Source organism: Emydura macquarii, unplaced genomic scaffold (genome assembly GCF_026122565.2).
Source record: "Emydura macquarii macquarii isolate MOO-44397 ecotype Brisbane River unplaced genomic scaffold, CSIRO-AGI_Emac_v2 contig_1230, whole genome shotgun sequence".
In the NCBI taxonomy this organism is placed as follows: Eukaryota; Metazoa; Chordata; order Testudines; family Chelidae; genus Emydura; species Emydura macquarii.
In genome coordinates, this window is record NW_027131367.1 from 5,542,186 (window position 1) to 5,560,300 (window position 18,115).

The 18,115-nt window shown below is 46.9% G+C and overlaps 1 protein-coding gene across 1 annotated transcript in view; it reads left to right on the top strand.

The window, feature by feature from the left end:
* WIPI1 (WD repeat domain, phosphoinositide interacting 1) overlaps window positions 1–18,115 on the top strand; it is a 32,221-nt gene continuing 14,106 nt past the window's right edge. The window contains exons 1-6 of the mRNA XM_067547310.1: window positions 1–171; window positions 3,781–3,863; window positions 6,253–6,422; window positions 11,408–11,504; window positions 16,839–16,936; window positions 17,934–18,026. Coding sequence (XP_067403411.1) covers window positions 86–171; window positions 3,781–3,863; window positions 6,253–6,422; window positions 11,408–11,504; window positions 16,839–16,936; window positions 17,934–18,026 — 627 coding nt within the window. The 5' untranslated portion in view covers window positions 1–85. The remainder of the gene's footprint in view (window positions 172–3,780; window positions 3,864–6,252; window positions 6,423–11,407; window positions 11,505–16,838; window positions 16,937–17,933; window positions 18,027–18,115) is intronic.

An 18,115-nucleotide genomic window follows, 5' to 3' on the forward strand; every position in this document is an offset into this window, starting at 1 on the left:
TGTTGTTGCGGCGGGCCGGGGTTCGGGGCCCGGGTGTGGCGAAGGCGCGGGCAGCCACCGAGGCCGGGGCTTCCGCAGGCTGCCCATGGAGACCGCCGCCGCCGCCGCCGGAGAGGGCCCGGCCGAGGGGTCCGAGGCCCTGAGCTGCTTCTCCTACAACCAGGACTGCACGTAGGCGGCGGGGCCGGGCCGGGCCGGGCCGGGCCGGGCCGGGCCGGGGGAGGGGGAGAGTGGGGGAGGGGAGGGCGTGAAGAGAAGGCGTGGGGGAGGGGCAGAGGCAGGCGAGCCGGGCCCAGCCTTGTCCCCAGAGCCGGGGCGGGAGATTCCCCCCCCCTCCCCCTCCCGGCCCCGTGGCTTGGCAGCTGCGCTGGAGCGGGAACAAAGCGGCAGTTGTGACCCCCCCCTCCCCCCCCCGCGCGCCTACCTGCCGGGTCTAGGCCAAGGCCGGGCTGCCCGCGCCGGCAGGGCTCTGACTAACCCGGGCTGGGCTCGAGCGACTGGCGGCAGCTTTTCCCGGCTTGGGCCTGGTCGCTGGGTCGCCGCCGGTCAGTCTCTGCCCCGCACCCCGCACCGTTGCTGCGGGGGAAGAGCCGGGCCCAGCCGGGCGACAGGGTGGGTCGGGCCAGCGCCAGCGCCAGGCTGGTCCCCGTGCTGACGTCCTGTCCCGGTAACGTGCCCTGGTCCCCCGTTTACGGTTTCTGTCCCACGACTGGGCCCGGACCCGTGGGGGTACCTGGCTGTCGGCATTCAAGTTCATCCCAGTTCAGATCTCATCTCCTCTTCAGTACCAGCAGCTTTCCTCCTCGTAGAGCCAAACCCCTGCTTGGGTGGGGCCCACTCCTGCACGGTGCTGAGCGCCCTGAAGTTCTTGCGAATCGGAGACCAGGGATTTCATGGGACTGGGCCCCTCATGCCGCCCAATTATTTATATCCCAAATGCCGGCTTCAGCTGACAGAAGTTTAACTCCTCGCACGTTCTATGTGTTACACACGCAGGGCTGTGTGTGTGTGTGTGTTGTGTGGCAATGCACAAAGCATCATTGTAAGGCTGAGTGCCTACCTGTCGCACCATATGGCTGTGTCCATCTCCAGCTGCAGCATGATATAGTTGGGGCATGGGAGTTTAATCCCCTCTCACATCACACTTCCTGCTTTACCAGTTTGTGCTTTCCTCACTTAGTGGCACTGTTGCACATTCAGGACTTGGCCGTTCATGGGCTACATTGATTGCAGCTCTGTAGTGGCAACAGCTAGATACCGCTAGGGATTGTGAGCCTTAGCTTATCCCCCTGCTTTTCTGGTAGAGCTATTCAGTCCCCATTTATTGGCAAAATGGGAATTTGAATCATTGTTCAGCTCTGAACTGTTTCTTGGCAAGGTAACTTGTGTGCTAAGTGAAGCTTGCACTGGATGATCTCACTGCTTTGCAAGGCAGGATGAATACTTTCATTATTTTACAGATGGGGAAATTGAGGCACAGCACGTGTCTCTGCCACCTTCACCCAGTGAACAAAATATCAGGGTTGAAAACAAAACCTCTGTCTGACAGAGTGCTTCTCTAGCCCCTAGCCTTGAGCACAGTCTCTAATACATTTTAGAAGAGGCAAGGAAGTAAAGGTGTTGATTAGCTAGACTAAATGTGAGCATTCTTCCTAATATTTGATAATCCATCTCACCCATGGGTCTTCCTAAATAGATCAAACTATTGCAAATCCAGCGTAAGACTTTTGCAGGAGTGGGGAGATAGGTTTTTCCTGGTGGGATAATCCATTGATTTAAGTCAGTGGGTGTATTTTTATCCATAGGTGTTTATGGAAGACCAAATGTGTTCTGTAATTGCTAGAACATTAGCTTGCAGGAGGAGAATTGAATGATCTGTTCTGCAGTTAACTGGTTATCTACCTTTGAGGGCAGGTGCGTGGTTCTTGGTAAATGTCTGGTACGAATCACCAAAATCACCCTGGATGGGGGCACCCCCAAAGAGGAAGCTTTCTTGGCAGTTCTCATAAAATAGCTAGCTCTATTAAATTAGTATCAGATATAGTTTTGCTTAACCTGTGGTTTGACTGTGTCTAGTAGAGGGCAACTTTTACTGGGTCCTTAGGTGGTCACTTAAAAGAAGTTTCACTGTCTTAAGAGACAAGGGCTGTGTTTTTTACAGTTCACTTGCACTGAAGTGACTGAAGACTGAAGCCAGTGGCTAAGATTTTTTGACGAAGTGGGTTGCAGCCCACAAAAGCTTATGCCCACATACATTTGTTAGTCTTTAAGGTGCTACAGGACTCTCAAAGATTTTTTGAGCATATAAATAAAGCTATGTGTAAATGCAGATATTTCTACAGAGGTTTTAAAGGAGAAAGGAGAAATAGAGTTCTGTTCTGTTTGCACTGCTGTCTTATGTTTCCAGTTAGTAAGTGTCTGAACAAAGAGTGCTTTGATGGAGTTGGTGATGTGCTTCTGACGTGGATACGTGATGAGCACTACTGTACAAATATATTGCACTGCTCTCACTTAATCTTTGATATTCTAAACTGGTTACTGATTTAGATGTTGACACTTACCATAGCCAAGATCCGGCTAGAGCAAGTCTGCATGGGAAGAATAAAGCCAGCACTTTGCATACAAACTCTTCTACATACACTTGTGCATCATTATTTTTTTTAGTGTCCTGGAGGCAGCAATCAAACTAGCTAGGCCTTCGCAGCCCTCCCAAAACTCCAGCATGTCTAGATAGATTTAAAGACAGTCTCTCAGCTTAGATACATTGGAGTCAGAGAAGGGTTGAAGCCTTTATGGGTAGGCTAACAAGTGTATTCTTCCCTTTCTCTCCCTCCTAGCAGGCTTTGGAGCTTTTTGTATGTATGGAAGCTCTCACAAGTTTAATAATGATGCTCAAATTAATATAGTTGGCTGGGTTTTTGCATAACTGGGGGTGGGAAATTGCATTCACCTCCTCCTCGATATTTCCCAGGAAATCCCCTTCACATGTAGTATCCTAAAAGACTATTCTTGTCTGCTATATTATTCAGTGTAGTTCTTTGATCATCCCAGCCCACAACTTTGCATTTGATATAATGGATTCCAAAGATACTTAAACTTAATTCAATAAGGTTTTTCCAAGGATATTGCAGGAAATTGCCACATCTGTCACAACGTTTTTCTTACCTTACGCAAGAGGAGTATTTTCCTTCATTAGGAAAGGATGGTAGAAGGGACAGAGAACATATCTTCTAAGGAACCCAGAGATTGCATGTTAATAGGTACTAAATTAATGCTTGGTGTAGCAATCTGTTCTGTTCGCAGCTCTGCCACAGACTGGCTTTGTGGCCTTGGGCAAATCAATGAATTATGCCAGGATGTGACAGTTTTTTAATCAGCACTCCCTAAGGAAGTTGGTAGGGAGGAGCTTCAGTTTTAAAGTGAGATGGCAGGAGTCGCAGGGCCCTAGTGTACTTTAGTTTTCCTGCTGTGAAATAGGGCTATTTAACACTCTCAGGGTATTCTGCAACTTAATTAGCATTTGTAAAGCCATCAGCCTCAGATGCAAATTGCTATTAAACCACCTTGTTGTGTGCACCCAACAGTTAGATAGAAACCCAACAACTGGGTTGGACAGTTATATCTATTTTAGGTTGAAATTTGCATCTGACCTGGGGAGTTGCTCCTTCTAAATGATGCATTGTATCAGGAACTACTAATTTTATTTGCTATCATACTCAGTGGTTTCAAGGTTAGAACAATACACTATAAACAAATAAGCACACATTTTGTCTTTTGCAGCTCCCTGGCAATTGGAACCAAAACTGGATACAGGCTTTTCTCCCTAAGTTCTGTGGAACAATTGGACCAAGTCCATGAAAGCAGTAAGTCTGTTTTGTCTCGATGCAGCAGAATATTGGATGATGATAGGCTTTAGTTTGTATTACTGCACTTCTAATCTGCCTTAAAGGAGCAATTCATTTGGTTCGCTTTCCTTCTGTAGCACAGATGGCATCTGCCTCTGCTGTATCTTCATTGGAGTAGAGCTGTGCTAGTTACAGCTATGTTTAAAGGGATATTGTGTTTCTAATTGACTTTTTTTAACTTGACATTCTTACCTATATTACTAATGCCATTAAGATTATTAGACCTGAGCATTTAAGAGCCAATTTACTTTTCACCATTAGTTCATGCTTTCTGTTGTTCAGGCTGAATGAAGTGTGGACACTAGTCAGTCTTGTTTTCTGGTAGTTTCATATCTCAGTTCCCATAGGTTAGCTCAATATAACTGTGTTTGAGTTGCAGACAAAAGATGACTTAAATGCAAATACTTCCTTTAGGGTCACTAAGTTTTAGACACAGAACTTCAGTCTTCCACCTGAATTACCTGAGTTAAATAATAAGAATAAGGGGGCGCTAGAAGGATTTCTCTCTTTTTAGAGACTCATCTGCAAGGGACTTGACTCCATTGAGCAGCTTTTTTGTTGCCAAACTATATAGTGCAGTTTTATTTGCTAAGATCAGACTACATAATAGGCCAGATTTAAAAAGTGATCTAACCTAGATGCTCTGCTAAAGACCTTTATCCTTGTTATAATATACTTTAGTCTTATGCATACTAATCAGTGTTGATCCTCAGCCAGCTTTTAAACCTGGCTTAAGACCTTGAAATCCTGCATAGACCAACGCAGGTCTTTGACCAATGATAGTAGATATGCCAATGGCCTGTGAAAGGATGTTACAGAGAATTATTTCTTGGGTATCAGGCTGGTGAGTCTTGCCCACATGCTCAGGGTTTAACTGACCGCCATATTTGGGGTTGGGAGGGAGTTTTCCCCCAGGGCAGATTGGCAAAGGCTCTGGGGGGGTTTCGCCTTCCTCTGTAGCATGGGGCGTGGCTCACTTGCTGGTGGATTCTCTGTACCTTAAAGTCTTTAAACCATGATTTGAGGACTAATAACTTAGTCATAGATCAGGGATCTATTACAGGAGTGGGTGGGTGGGATTCTGTGGCCTGCATTGTGCAGGAGATCAGACTAGATGATCATATTAGTCCCTTATGATCTTTGAGTCTGAGTCTATAAGGCCTTTGGTCAAATGACACTGTTTTTCAACCAAATTGGGGGCCACCTACTGGAAATACGGTAGTCCCCACAGATCAAGATATACCTCAGTCTCACAGCATAGCTGGTACCACAGTGTTCCTGAAACAGGCTATATACCCTCGGATTTCTGCAGCCTTCAGGAACATAGTTTGGTTCCAATAAAACTGGAAGCGTGTTTTAATAGTATCCAAGACTACTGTTGTAACAGGGTCCCCAAAATGGTATGACCATGTACAAGACACCTACAGCACATGCTGGCTGACATGCATTCTTTAGGGGGACAATCCCCATTCACACTGGTTATGGAGCCCATACTAGAACCTTGCTATATCCAGAGTTGTTTTTACACCCCACTTAAAATATTGCAATCCAGGCAGAGCACAAGACTAGTGCTTAAACAAGATTGGTGCTAGCACTGATCTGTCCTCGTTGAGGGTCAATGCAAGGATCATGTTGTATAATATTAGCTCCCTGCAGCTGGAGTCAAAAAGGAGGAAACTCTCCCAGTTTATCTGGGTGTATTGGGGAGGAGGGGTTATGGTGGTAAGAGAAAGCGCGCTGTTTATTTACAGAAAGTCCGTTAAAGTACCATAGCCCAAGGTGACTGGAGGAGGTTGGAGGGAAGAGGATATCCTGTATCTTATCTTCCTTTAGGCCATCCCTTTCCTCAGGGAGCCCAGAACAATCACACAGCATGTACTTATAGGCAATAACAGATCATGCAATGCTTGTCCCTACCTAAGGAAGTCCTGGTCTGTTCACTTACAGATCTGTCTCTTCCCCTGTAAGAAGCTTCTCCAGCTCCCTCCCAGTGCATGTATTTCCCTTGATTAAAGGTAAACACCTGTGGGGACAGAGGGGCTCAGCCACTCTATATCCTGTTTAACTCCAGCCGGAGGGCCCAAGCCAGGTTTCTTGTGGCAGGTGTTGCAGGCACTGACTAAGTTCCTGTCTTCAAAGGAAAGACCATTAAACTCTTCTTGTCTGGGCCCAGGGCACACCCCTTCAGGAGGCCTAGCTGAAGCCATGCCAAGCCAGGGTAATCTTTAATAAAAGCAGAACTCTTATGACTAAGCACCTCACCCTTCAGCCCCTGAGCTAGGCACAATGCATGAGAGCTAAGACCCCAAGATGAAGGTGTCCACCTCACTTTCTTTCGGCTGAGCAGATGAAATCCCGGACGTTTACATCGTGGAGCGCCTCTTCTCCAGCAGCCTGGTGGTCGTGGTGAGTCACGCTAAGCCTCGGCAAATGAATGTCTATCACTTCAAGAAAGGGACAGAGATCTGCAACTATAGCTACTCCAGCAACATCCTGTCCATCCGGCTGAATCGGCAGGTATGGGACTGAGGGTATCAGTTAGTTGACTATCAATGCATGAGTAAGTCTAAACACAATAGGCCCAACTCTCTCCTCCCTTGCTCTGGTTTTAGGATGTTCTCTCTCCATTGACTTCTGTGAGGTTATACCCTCTTCCTTTAGCCTTATATTCTCCTCTGCGCAGAAAGGGGAAGTCAGGGAGGCACATTCACACCCTTATGGTACCCATAGGAGAGCTACGTCTTGAATTACTTTTGCCCTTAGACTCTGTCGCTCAGTTACGTCCACTTAATGATGCAGAACTTGTATCCCCTCTGAATATGGCTCAGTCAGGCATGTCCCTTAGTGAAATGTGTGTGTTAAACAATTCCTTCCTACATTTCCTTATATTAACGCCGTGTGAGATGGGAGAACTGGTGATGGCAAAACATAGCTGGTGAGTTTTGAGTTGGAAGATGATAAATTAGCTACACTCAGTTTACACAGTGGTAAACCGTTAAACAAAGCTGTTCTGATTAAACAAAATTGCATGCTACAAAGGCAAGTAAACTTTGGCTTGTGTCTTCAGACCTACCATGGCATCTTTGTCACAGAAAAGGTCGTCAACATTAATAACACAAGCTTAGGTTTAATTTGAACTGGCTAACGTCTCAAATAGCATCCATCAGCAGCTCATAGCCTCGCTGTGTAGCTAGTACTTGAGTCATGCTTAGGAAAGCTTTGAATGTCCTGCTGAACTTATCCTGGTTCCTAGTAGCTCTCTGCTTTAATTTTTTAAAATTTAAAGTCCTCTTCCCTCCCTCCCATAATCTCTTCCAAAATATATTATAGTTTATAAAGAACAGAGTATATTACAATACAAAAATAAAGGCTGTATAATTGTATATAATAACCATTTCCAGGTTAGCAACAGTGAAACCGGCAGTAAGCATCTCCAAAAGGCAAGCCCTGTCTTGAGTTTCCAGTAAGGCTTTGTTTGACCACAGGTTTCCAGTAGCATGTGCTATACTGTGATTAAGTTTGTACTTAATTCCTTCACTGAAATGTATTGTGGCAAATAAGAAGAGCTGGCAAAATCATGGCTTCCTTTTGATCATGGAGTTTTACATTGCAAATTTCAGTGTAGTTCTAGGTGATCAACCTTCATTTTGGTGGAGCTAACTACCCTGCACAGTGCTGTGGGCCAGGAAGGATGCCACGGAAAGGAAGGATGGTACAGCAATTATGGCACTAGCCTGGGACTTGGGAGACCCATGTTCATTCCTGTCTTACTTTTGGCAAGTCACTTTGTCTCTCTGTGCCTTTATTACCTAGCTAGACATTGGGAATAGTTGCTTTGCCCTCTCTCATGGGCTGGGGGGGTAGGTTATGAGGCTAAAAACATTAGAGTGAGGCACTCAGACACCATGATAATAGGGACCATGTAAGTACCATAGATAGATGGTGTAAGTGTCAAACATCAGTGTGAGGGGAGAGATGCATTGCTAGTGCTGCTAATAATATACACCACTTGGAAAGACCTAGATAAGGTCATTGTCCTGAGAAGCTAATGCTTTAGCACAGCTAGATAGAGTACAAAATGGTTATGACCCAACACCAGAGAACAGACGGTGCCAGGTCAGCACAGAAGAACTAAGCAAAGGGGAGTTTTGGAGACACGGGAGGGTACTTGTCATGTCTTCCATACCTAGGGGATGATACCGTACACTCTCTCATACTCGCCACTGGGCGTAACAATTTATTTCACACCAGCTGTGTGAATAAATAAAACATGTCTACAGTGTTGTTGTAGCCAGGCTGGTGCCAGGATATTAGAATACCAGCTGTGTGAGATAGCATCTTCCACTGGACCAACTTCTGTTGGTGAGAGAGACAAACATTTGAGCTTGCACAGAGCTCATCCTTGGAAGCTTGTCTCTCTCACCAGCAGAAGTTGGTCCAATAAAAGATATTACCGCACCCACCTTGTCTCATTAAGATGTGTATGAAGCAGACTTCAGCTCTAGTGTGTGCAGGACGCTATATGACAGAATCGCTGGTTTATCCAAATATCTGAGAGATGGTGCACAAAGATGTTTCTAAAAACTTGGAGACAAGGTGGCTGAGCCCCCTCAGCATGAATGCATTTTTTTCCATGCATTGCAGCATGAAATCAGTACAACCTGAGCCAAATTTATCTCTGGTATCACTCTGACTTCAGGGGACTAACTAGCCCCTAGTGCGAGTTAATCTCCTGGAGATCAGGTTATGTATTCACTGTGTTACTTTGAAAGCCCTTGTCTTGGACTTCAGTATGGAAACCTGGAGAAAGTCATCAAAAAACCCATCCAAGCCAGAGAATTGCTATTAACCATGGTAGTTTAAATAAGAACAGATCAGAACAGTTTTGTCTTCTGCTTTGATCCCTTAGTAGAAAATCTAACTGAATAATCCATTTGAATTAGACTCTCGGTCACTGCTGATTCATGGAAACTCTTTATTTCCAGCCCTGTTATTGCTTGCACATGGTGAAAACAAGATTTTTTTTGATGCTGGAGCCGGGATTTGTGCCTTTGACTCATGAGAAGCAGTGTTTATATTTTAATGAAAAGGCCCCATGTTTTCCTTGGATCGTTTGGCTGCAGTCCTACTTCTGAATCCTTTTGATGTACTTAACAGAAGGACACGCGTTGCTTCTCAGTATGCAGGTCAAGAAGACTAGTCTGTTTGTTGGTATCTAAATAAGAGCGGAGAGGAAAGTGCCATGCAGCAGTAAGCAAGAAAAGAGAGACCTTCTAGATAATACACACTGTACTGATTTAGTTCCATCTCCTTCACCCCAGGAATTGTTGCTGCACACAGTTCTAAGGCACCACCCCCCTGCATCTGAGCAAGAAGTGCACACACCTCCCCTAGCTCCTCATCCATTTCAGCAGCTCAAACCTGCCCTCGTTGGGCCCCTGCACAGTGCTTTACACCAGTAAAAAGTGAGGGGCAAACTCTACCAGTCTCATCTGGTTGTGTTTGACACTGGGGTTAATGACTGCACGAGGGGTAGAGCAATGGAGAATTAGGCCTTTTGTCTGAAACTCCCCATGGGCTTGTTCAGCCCAAGCTTGTCGCTCTTCTCTCCTTTCACCTCCCTGCTCCCACCCCTCACTTAGTGGCTGTCTTTCCTCTGTCTTTGTCCAGGACCTTGTCCCTCTTGGGGCAAGAAATTTCTTATCTGCAGCTCCTGTCACCTGGAACAGCTGTGTTGTATTTCTGCCCCACAGGTGCTCCACTTCACATCTGAAAACCGATTTGCATTTCCCTCCCAGACACATACACAGGTAGAGAGAGGCAGAGGGATAGATGTATCAACAACATTGTATTATGGAACTCTGTGAAGCCTTGAGACACCTTTGCATACGATACACTTTGCATGAATTGTTTTCAAAGTCTCAGCTATGAAGTTGAGGGCTGTTCCTTTGGAAAGCGCCCTTGAAATGCCACTAAATGTAAGCCTCCTTAGAAACCCTATGTGGTTTTGGAAAACAAAGCATTGGCTGCAGTGGTTGGCAGGAACTGAAGCGTCTCCTATAAAAAGTCTTGGGTCTCAAGTAGCATTGGTTGAGCCTGTGGTTACACACTAAAGCCAAGGTTTTCAAATGGGGGTGTCTAAAGTTAGTTACTGAAATCCATATGTAGGCCTTAAATAAGTGGCCTGATTGCCAAAGGGGTGGAAGCACCGTAGCTTCCCAATTATGGATTTTAAGTACCTCAGTTGCAGGCACCTGAGTGTGAAGAGTCAGGCCTAGCCTTTTAGTGTCATATTTTCAGAGTGGTGGAGCCATTTCCGTTGATGCTGGGAGGAACTGCAGGTGCTCAGTGCTTCTGAAAATAGGCCCTCAGCTGCCCAGCGCTCCCTCTCTGTTACGCATCAGTGCAGAATACATTGGTGACAAGTGTCAGATTACAGCGCCACCGTTTTGAGGCACTCAGTGATCAGGGCCCTGATGTTAACTCATAACATTAGATACAGCGGTGGGGGATTCCTATGTTCTGTTTCTTTCGATGTTCCCTCCTTTTCCTGGCAATCAGCAGTGGGAGTGATTTCAGTGTAGGTGCGTGAATGGAAGCACAGATGGGGATGGTACAGATCCTATTAGCTGGCATACCCTACCCTACTGCCAAGCTAGTGTTTCACCTCTGTTGTTCCCGCTGAGCAAATCAGCAACTCCATAATGTGTGAACGTGAACTTGAACACAGCCCCACTGCTTGGCCATGCCATAGACAGCCCCGGAGCGGGGAGCAGAAGATGGATTCCTGCTCCCTGATGCAGAGTTAAAAATCACCCATGTGCGGCAGTTGCTCCGTTCTTACAGTAATCCGCTAGGCTCTGGAATGGAAAGCAGTGGGAGCCCCATCACTTGGATGTTTTCAAACTGGACTGGACAAACTTAGAGCGAGTGTATTGTAGGGAACAATGCCACACTGGAGGAAATAGATAAGATAGGATCTAACAGCCTCTTCCCCCTCTAATTTTTATGATTGTAACGTGTCCTGCTACTAAAGAAGTCACAAAGAGAAAAATGTTAAAAGAAAAAGCATGGTTGGGGTGGGGAGAGAATGAAACTCGGAGGTATTATGAGACCACTGTCATGGCCATAGCTAAGGCTGCACCCAGATGATCCCTAGCATTCCCACAGTGCTATAAATTTGCAAGTGCTCTTTAAAATCAACTCTCTTACAAGGTCAAGGCAAAAAAGATCAGAATGTGGAATCTGGGTTCCAAAGTAAAAATAAATGCAGGCAGCTCTTTGCAGCTGTGTCGTGCAGAACCTAGGGCTTCTCAATACCAGGGGATTTGAGAGGAAGAGTATCACATCTCTTATTCATTTTGGAGTTGAGACACCTGGTGGTGCTCTTGGTTGCAAGGGCCTGAGTGAGAGTGTGAAATACAAAGGTAACTGGCACCTGCTGACATACTTTAGGGGGTTAACAAGTTGTGATTGTGTACCTGTCTATTGTGTTGTTGCAGAGACTGATTGTTTGCCTGGAGGAGTCTATTTATATTCATAACATTAAGGACATGAAGCTTTTGAAGACAATCCTGGAAACCCCTCCAAATACAACTGGTAAGCAAAGGCAATCAGATCAAAGGAAACTAATGACAAGCCGGGTGTTATGCGGAGAGCTCCACAGATCTGAAACTTCGCTGTAAGAATTTAAATCAAGCCAGCGTTGACATTCTTACTAACATATTTAGTTTAGCACTGAGAATCCAGAAATGCTCTGAAGACAGTAAATATCATCAGTGACCTGTACATGTGAGAGGAACTTTGCCTTGGCAATGCAGAGCAGGGGGAGCGGGAATCGGGTGTGCAGCTGAATGGCTGAACTGCACCACATTACAAGGAAATAACTTCACTGGAGGACTCAGGCAATACTGCTAGGACTCAGTCTAACTGCATTTATCTCACTGCAACACTTGTGTTGTAGATTGGTATAGTACATGGGTTTGAGGCTGCCTGTAAACTTGCAAACGTGGGTTGGCTACGAATGACACTCAGATGTGAGTTATGGTAAAAGGAAAGGGATTTTGTTCTCTGAGTATTAGGGTTTTCTTTAGCTGAGGACTTTGGAGCTACAGCATCCAGGATGCACATTAAACCGCCATGTCTGACTGCTCTGACCCCACGATTCAGCCAACATCAAAATCTGTTCCATAGCTGACCTCTAACAGGCCACCTTCGGTCTTCAGTATTCCTAAAATTCCTAGTATAACTTAATTCAGCCCTACAGTTGGGTGGTCTTGACACTCCCCTCTCCCACATCGTAACTCAGCACATGCTCACTGGCTACTGCCCATCCCTTCCTGGAGTCTGCCTTTATTTTTAGATAAAGTAGCAAAGGCCTAAGGCAGGACCATACTCAGACTTCACCCCATGAGACTCTCCCTGAGTGGGAGGATTAGAATTCCTCCTTTCAGGACTTGGAGTTAGACCATGGCTCAGATTCTCTCCAGGACAGTGTAGACCCTAACAGAGATCTCTGGCAGGGTGTGAAAAGCCCTGGCAACTACTCCTCTGCCAGGAACCTACAGGGGGTTAGCCCCAAAGGTGGGTAGTGTTGGGCAGGGAGTGGGATGTGGTCAGTACACCTAGGGAATGCACTAATTCCTTCATCTCTCTCTCAGCAGTTCTGCCAGAAGATCCTCTGTGGATCCTGGCTGCAACTTAACACTGCTCCTTGCAGGTGGCAGCAGAACCCACCTGGGTTCCCTCAGCTGAATCCTGTGCTATTTAGGGGAAATCCATCTACTAGGAAACTACTTCTTTGGGTGGTGGGAGGGGAGTCTGCAGTGGCTGCTTCAGGTGGGTTTGTCTGTACGTTGTTCTGGTGTCACTGCAATGGACTGTGGCATCTGTCATTGAAGAGTCATTGATGCAATTCATCTCCAGGAAATGAATGCCTGGCTCCTTGGCTTTTCGGGGACACAACTCCCGGCCCTCCAGAGTGACCTACTTCAGTCTCTTCACACATGGCCTCTTGCTGAGGATTAAACATACTAAAGCCTCAAATGTAATTAAATGATACTATTAACAAAAAATAAATCTCCCAAGGGCCACAGACAGCCAGGCATGCTGCTGTTCTCTAGTAGCCTGAAGGGGTCATTGTCTTGTTTCAAAAGCAACAGCACCTGATGACAGCTTGGATTAGCTGAGACTCCAGAGCAGTGCTGGTCTTATGGGTTGGGTTTTTTTTGTGTGTGTGCTGATGATCACAGCCATAGCACTTCATTTTTAAAAGCATCCTTCTCACTGATACATTTCATAGCATGGAGCCAAGCAGCTGCCATGAAAATGAGAGAGTGGGCAAGTGCACCCAGTGTTTATCACTTAAAGGCTTGCTTTAATATACAAACCTGATGTCTGTCAAGGCACAGAGGAGGCTGCAAACAAAAGGAGCTGTGGAACAGGCTGATCAGGTGCAAGGTACCAGTATTCACTTTTTCTGTGCTCAATCTCTTGCACCTCAAGCAAGGAGCAGCCTCCATGGCTTTGCTTAGAAGGGGCCTGGATGGGCTGTCCATCTGGGGTCCCCCCTCGGCTGTGTATATTGAGGAAGGCATCAAGAGGGGGTTTGCAGCAAACCATACACAGCCAGTGTCCCTGAGCTGGAGAGGAAATGCTTGTGATAACTCCACAAACTCACTGCAACCCAGTGTTGGCGAAACACGTTTCCTGCCATGCTCACACAGAGAGGCTTCCCAGGAAGGTTGCATTTGATTAGCATTGCCTTGTCAGAAACAGCTTCCTCAGCACAGTAAATGCCCAGCCAGACTGTGGGAGGGAGCCACGTTTCGTTATTGGAGTGCCACCAGCACTGAGCACATGGAGTGCTCCTCATCTCCCAAGAGCTTTACAGGTTGCTAACAAATCCGCTCAGCCACCCCTGGGAGGGAGCGGAGGGCCCACAGCCCCATTCTGCAGGTGGGGGAGACTGGGGCAGGAAGGTTAAAACGAGTCCCCCTAAGCCACAGAGTGAATCTGTACCGGCAGCAAGAAACTGCCTCCTGAATTCGTGGTGCTCAGATCCTTTGTAGTGCTACGAGCTTGTGTCAATGGGGGGTTGTAAGTAGGACAGTTGCATTTTCACTAATGATGTCAGCTGCTCAGCTGGGGGTGGCTGCAGTATATTGGCCCTGGCAGGACATTGTGCTCTCACAGAGACGGCTCTTCTAACAAACTGTTCTCTTGCTGAACTTTCTGTGGGCTGGGAAGAGCCATATTGCTTAGAGACTTGAACTCAGTCCATCTCTGATTTTTGTTTCCCGCCTCAGTTTCCCCTTCCTGTCTCCCCAGTAACTACATGGAGGGTCTCCTGTATCAAATAACGCCCCTTCATGGGTTCTGGTCTATGAAACCAGCAGAGCAGTAAACTTCAATTTAAGTCAGACTAATCTTTCACTGACTCCTGCAGCCCTTCTGTGGTCTGGGCAGCCATCAGCCTGCTGAGTTATGTAAGGACTGGACTGGTCCCTAGTGTCTGACAGTCCCTGACTGGCATGGGGCTATCCAGCTCTGCCCAGTCCTGAGGGGCACCCAGAATCTGGGCCCAGTTTGCTTAGTCAGAGAGCCCTTCACACTGTACTTAGAATAACTAACTGAGATGAGATTATCTTGCGCTGTAGGAGGGAGACATCTGACAAGTTGCATCTACCTCAGCGACTGTGCTGCTCTTTGTGCCTCTAAGAGGTTGACTCTGTGTATCTGTATTATTTTTCCTTGGCCTGGTTTCCTGTTTGAGTCTTCCAGCCAGGCCTCTCGCAGGGCGCTACTGACTCAGAGCTCAGCCTGGTAAATTTGACAATTCTCTAGCTCCTAAATCATCTCCAGCCTGAGAGGAAACTGTTTCCCTAAGCATTCTCCCATTGTTGCCTTTCAGCAGTAATGGCCGATAGCGAAGGCCTTCCTTTTGAGGAAACTTTCCTTCTCTCTCTGGCTTTTTAGCAGCATCTCTTATTAAAAAGTCTCGGGTAAACCTTTGATTTCATTCTCCTCCTTCCCTCATCACACTGTTCAGGCTGTGGGGATACTTGCATGCAAAAGATGCAGCTGTTCTAGTGCCTGAACTGCCCTGTCTTTTACATTCTGTCAAACATAAATAACTTCATTTTATTTTATTATTTTTAATAAATCATTTTAAAGGCAGTTCCCACTGCTGGCAAGTTCATGTGGCTGCAGCTCACCTCCGTCCAAGGCAGAGCACTGATTAGCACTGAATAAATACCCTGAATTGATAAAGGGATATCTCAGGTCACTGGATACTGCTGTAGCTCCCAGAGCTTTTGTTCAATTATAAACAATAGCTGCAGCTAATCCTGCATTGCTGTCGGACATTTGCCAAGGCAGTAGCCTGGCAGGACCAGCTCCATGAAGTGGAGGTGGGAGGGGGATGCATTTCCTGTGTGGAGAGCTGAGCACGCAAGCTGTCTGGGTCTCAAATAGCATCTAACTCTGCAACCTCCACCACATGTGAGACCTCCTAGCCCTGCTCCGTCAGGTTTTATGTTCAAGCCAAACAAACCATTAATTCAGAAACCCACGTTCTCACACTGCCAGCAGCCCCCTAAGTTCTAACTGCAGCTACAGTGCGTGTTTGAGGGTGACAGCATTGGTTCAGGAAAGATCCGAGATTCATTTCAAGACCAGGCTGGGAGGGGCCATGAGCCAAGCATGCAGTAGGCGTGGATGGGGCAGAGGCATTCTCTTCTCATCCCTCTCTGCACACCCAACCTCCCTCTCCTGCTGTGACTTCCACACACCTTGAAAGATTAAATTTGAGGCTTCCCTGCCCATATCATCATCCTGTGAAGTGCTTCTCTTGGGGAAGGAGGAGGCAGTGAAACAGGCCCTAGCCTAGGAGTTAGGAGATGTGGGTTCGGGTCCCAGCTCTGCCACAGACTTTCATTGTAGCCTAGGCAAAGTCACTTCGCTTCTCTGTGCCTCAGTTCTCCATCCATAAAATGGGGATAGTTGCACTGCCCTACCTCCCAGGGCTGCTGGGAGAATAAATGCCTCAAAGATTGAGGCACTCAGCTACTGTGATGGGGGCAACTAACTAATGATTAGATTAGATCTAGAGCCTTAGAGAGATTCACTCTGAACCCTACTCCCAGCTGATAAGATGCCCTGTCCTGCCAGCAAACACTCCCCCAAGTGGGGGCACGTGAGTTACTGGAGATGGGCTGGCATGCCAGCGGGTGTGCTTTGCACAACGTCTTGCAAGCCCTACAGCCAGCCATGAGAACAGGCTCACAGCACTCAAAAGGGAAACAAAGACATGTCACTTCAGCTACCCCTGAAACTCACGAGGGTAGAAAAGATGGGTTAGTGGATGGGGCACTGGACTGGGACTCAGATCCGGGTTCAGGTCCCAGCTCAGCCACAGCCTCCTTGGGCCAAATCACTTAATTACCCCATGCCTCCATCTGTAAAGGGGGGATGATGCATCTCCATTGCACAGGAGTGTTAGGAGACTAAAATCCATTAATGGTTGTGAGGGGCTTGGAAACACAGTGATTGGGGGGGTCATATAAGGACCCAGCTAGAGAGAGCCCTTTGAAATGTTGCAAATGATTTATTCCCTCCCTTTCCAAGGGTGGTCATTCAGATGAAGGGGGAGAAACTGCACTGGATATTGACCTCTAAGAATCCTCCATAAAAGTATGTAAGTTAAAGGGGTAATGGTGGGAGAGTCCTACCCTCACACGCCAGTAGGTGTCACCAGAGTCAAGGACTTTCCTGGGGGTTTCCGGGACAGGCCAGAGGTTGTGTGGTTGCTCCCCTGAAGCAATGCAGCTTGAAAACCCAGGGCTTCTGTCGTTGGCTGTAACCATTCAGCTTTTATTGTGTGCGCTCACCCTGGGCCTGACAGCATTTCTCTTTGCCTTAATGCCTTGCTAGGTTTATGTGCACTTTCTATCAACCATTCCAACTCCTACTTGGCATATCCTGGCAGCTCGACTACTGGGGAGATCGTGCTTTACGACGGAAATAATTTGGTAGGTGTGAAGTGATTAAAGGGTTCAGGGCTTGGCCATGTGGATACGGGCTTGGACAGAAAATCACCTGTAGCGGGTAAACAAAGTCAGCTATAAAAATGTCCAGCTGCGCTTTTTTAATAAAAGAGAGAAAGAAAAGAAAGTCCACATAACCATACTGCAGAGAAATCAACCACTAAAGTTTGCGGTGTCTGCCATGCCTGCTTGTTTGGACCCAGCACGTGGTTAAACTGTCTGGCACATGCCCATAGCAAAAGTACTGAATTTAAGATCAGTGTATTCTTGGACTAGTTCCTTGGACTGGAAAGGAAGGAAAGCAGCCTTCATGTCCTGCATCTTGAATGTAGCAACCTGGGAGAAATGCGTGGTCATTATCATAGGGAGAAAGGAGCTACAGGGTAGAGAAGAGCCAGTGAGCAACTTGCGTTTGCCCCAATGAGTGGCATATGATGAAAATTATTAGCAAGTCCCCAATCATCTCTCGCCAGGGTTTTCTTGCAGTAAAATCCCAGGAATCCGTATTTTCCTGCAGAATTAAAAGCCCTGCAGAGAGTGAACTGTACCAGAGTTCAGCATTGCTTTTGCCCAGATTGGTGCCAAGCCTCAAAAGAGAAGGGCAGGAGGGCATCCCTACCACGTGGCCTGATCTGGAGCTGCGCTGAGTACCCGTAACTGCCAGAGGAGTTGTAAGTTCTGGGCACCACTTGGAAAGGGGCCCAAACTTGCTCTTGTAACATGGCGACTGTGGTCGGCGGGTGGGAGGAGAGGTGAGAGATCTCCTGAAATTAAAACTAAGGTCAAAAGGCATTTAAGGGACGTCTCGAATCCAGTGCAGTTGCTTAGGACCTAGTGCGATGCCATTTACACAGTCTAAAGTACTGCGTGAACAGAGAACCCCTCCTGGAAGACCAGCTGGTTCGGGGCCCAAGTATGGAATGTGCTGCCAGAGGTTTACACTCCTGTTACCTTTTTTTTTTTTTTTAATTTTTACCAACAGAGACCAGTCTGCACAGTTCCTGCCCACGATGGGCCCCTTGCTGCAATAACCTTTAACTCTACGGGATCGAAGCTAGCAAGTGCTTCAGAAAAAGTGAGTAAAAAGCCTGCTGTGCATAGAGTCTCCTTAATGCTTGTGGTTTTCTGGGTTTGCCAAAGATCTGCGGAGCAAGTTGGTATTTG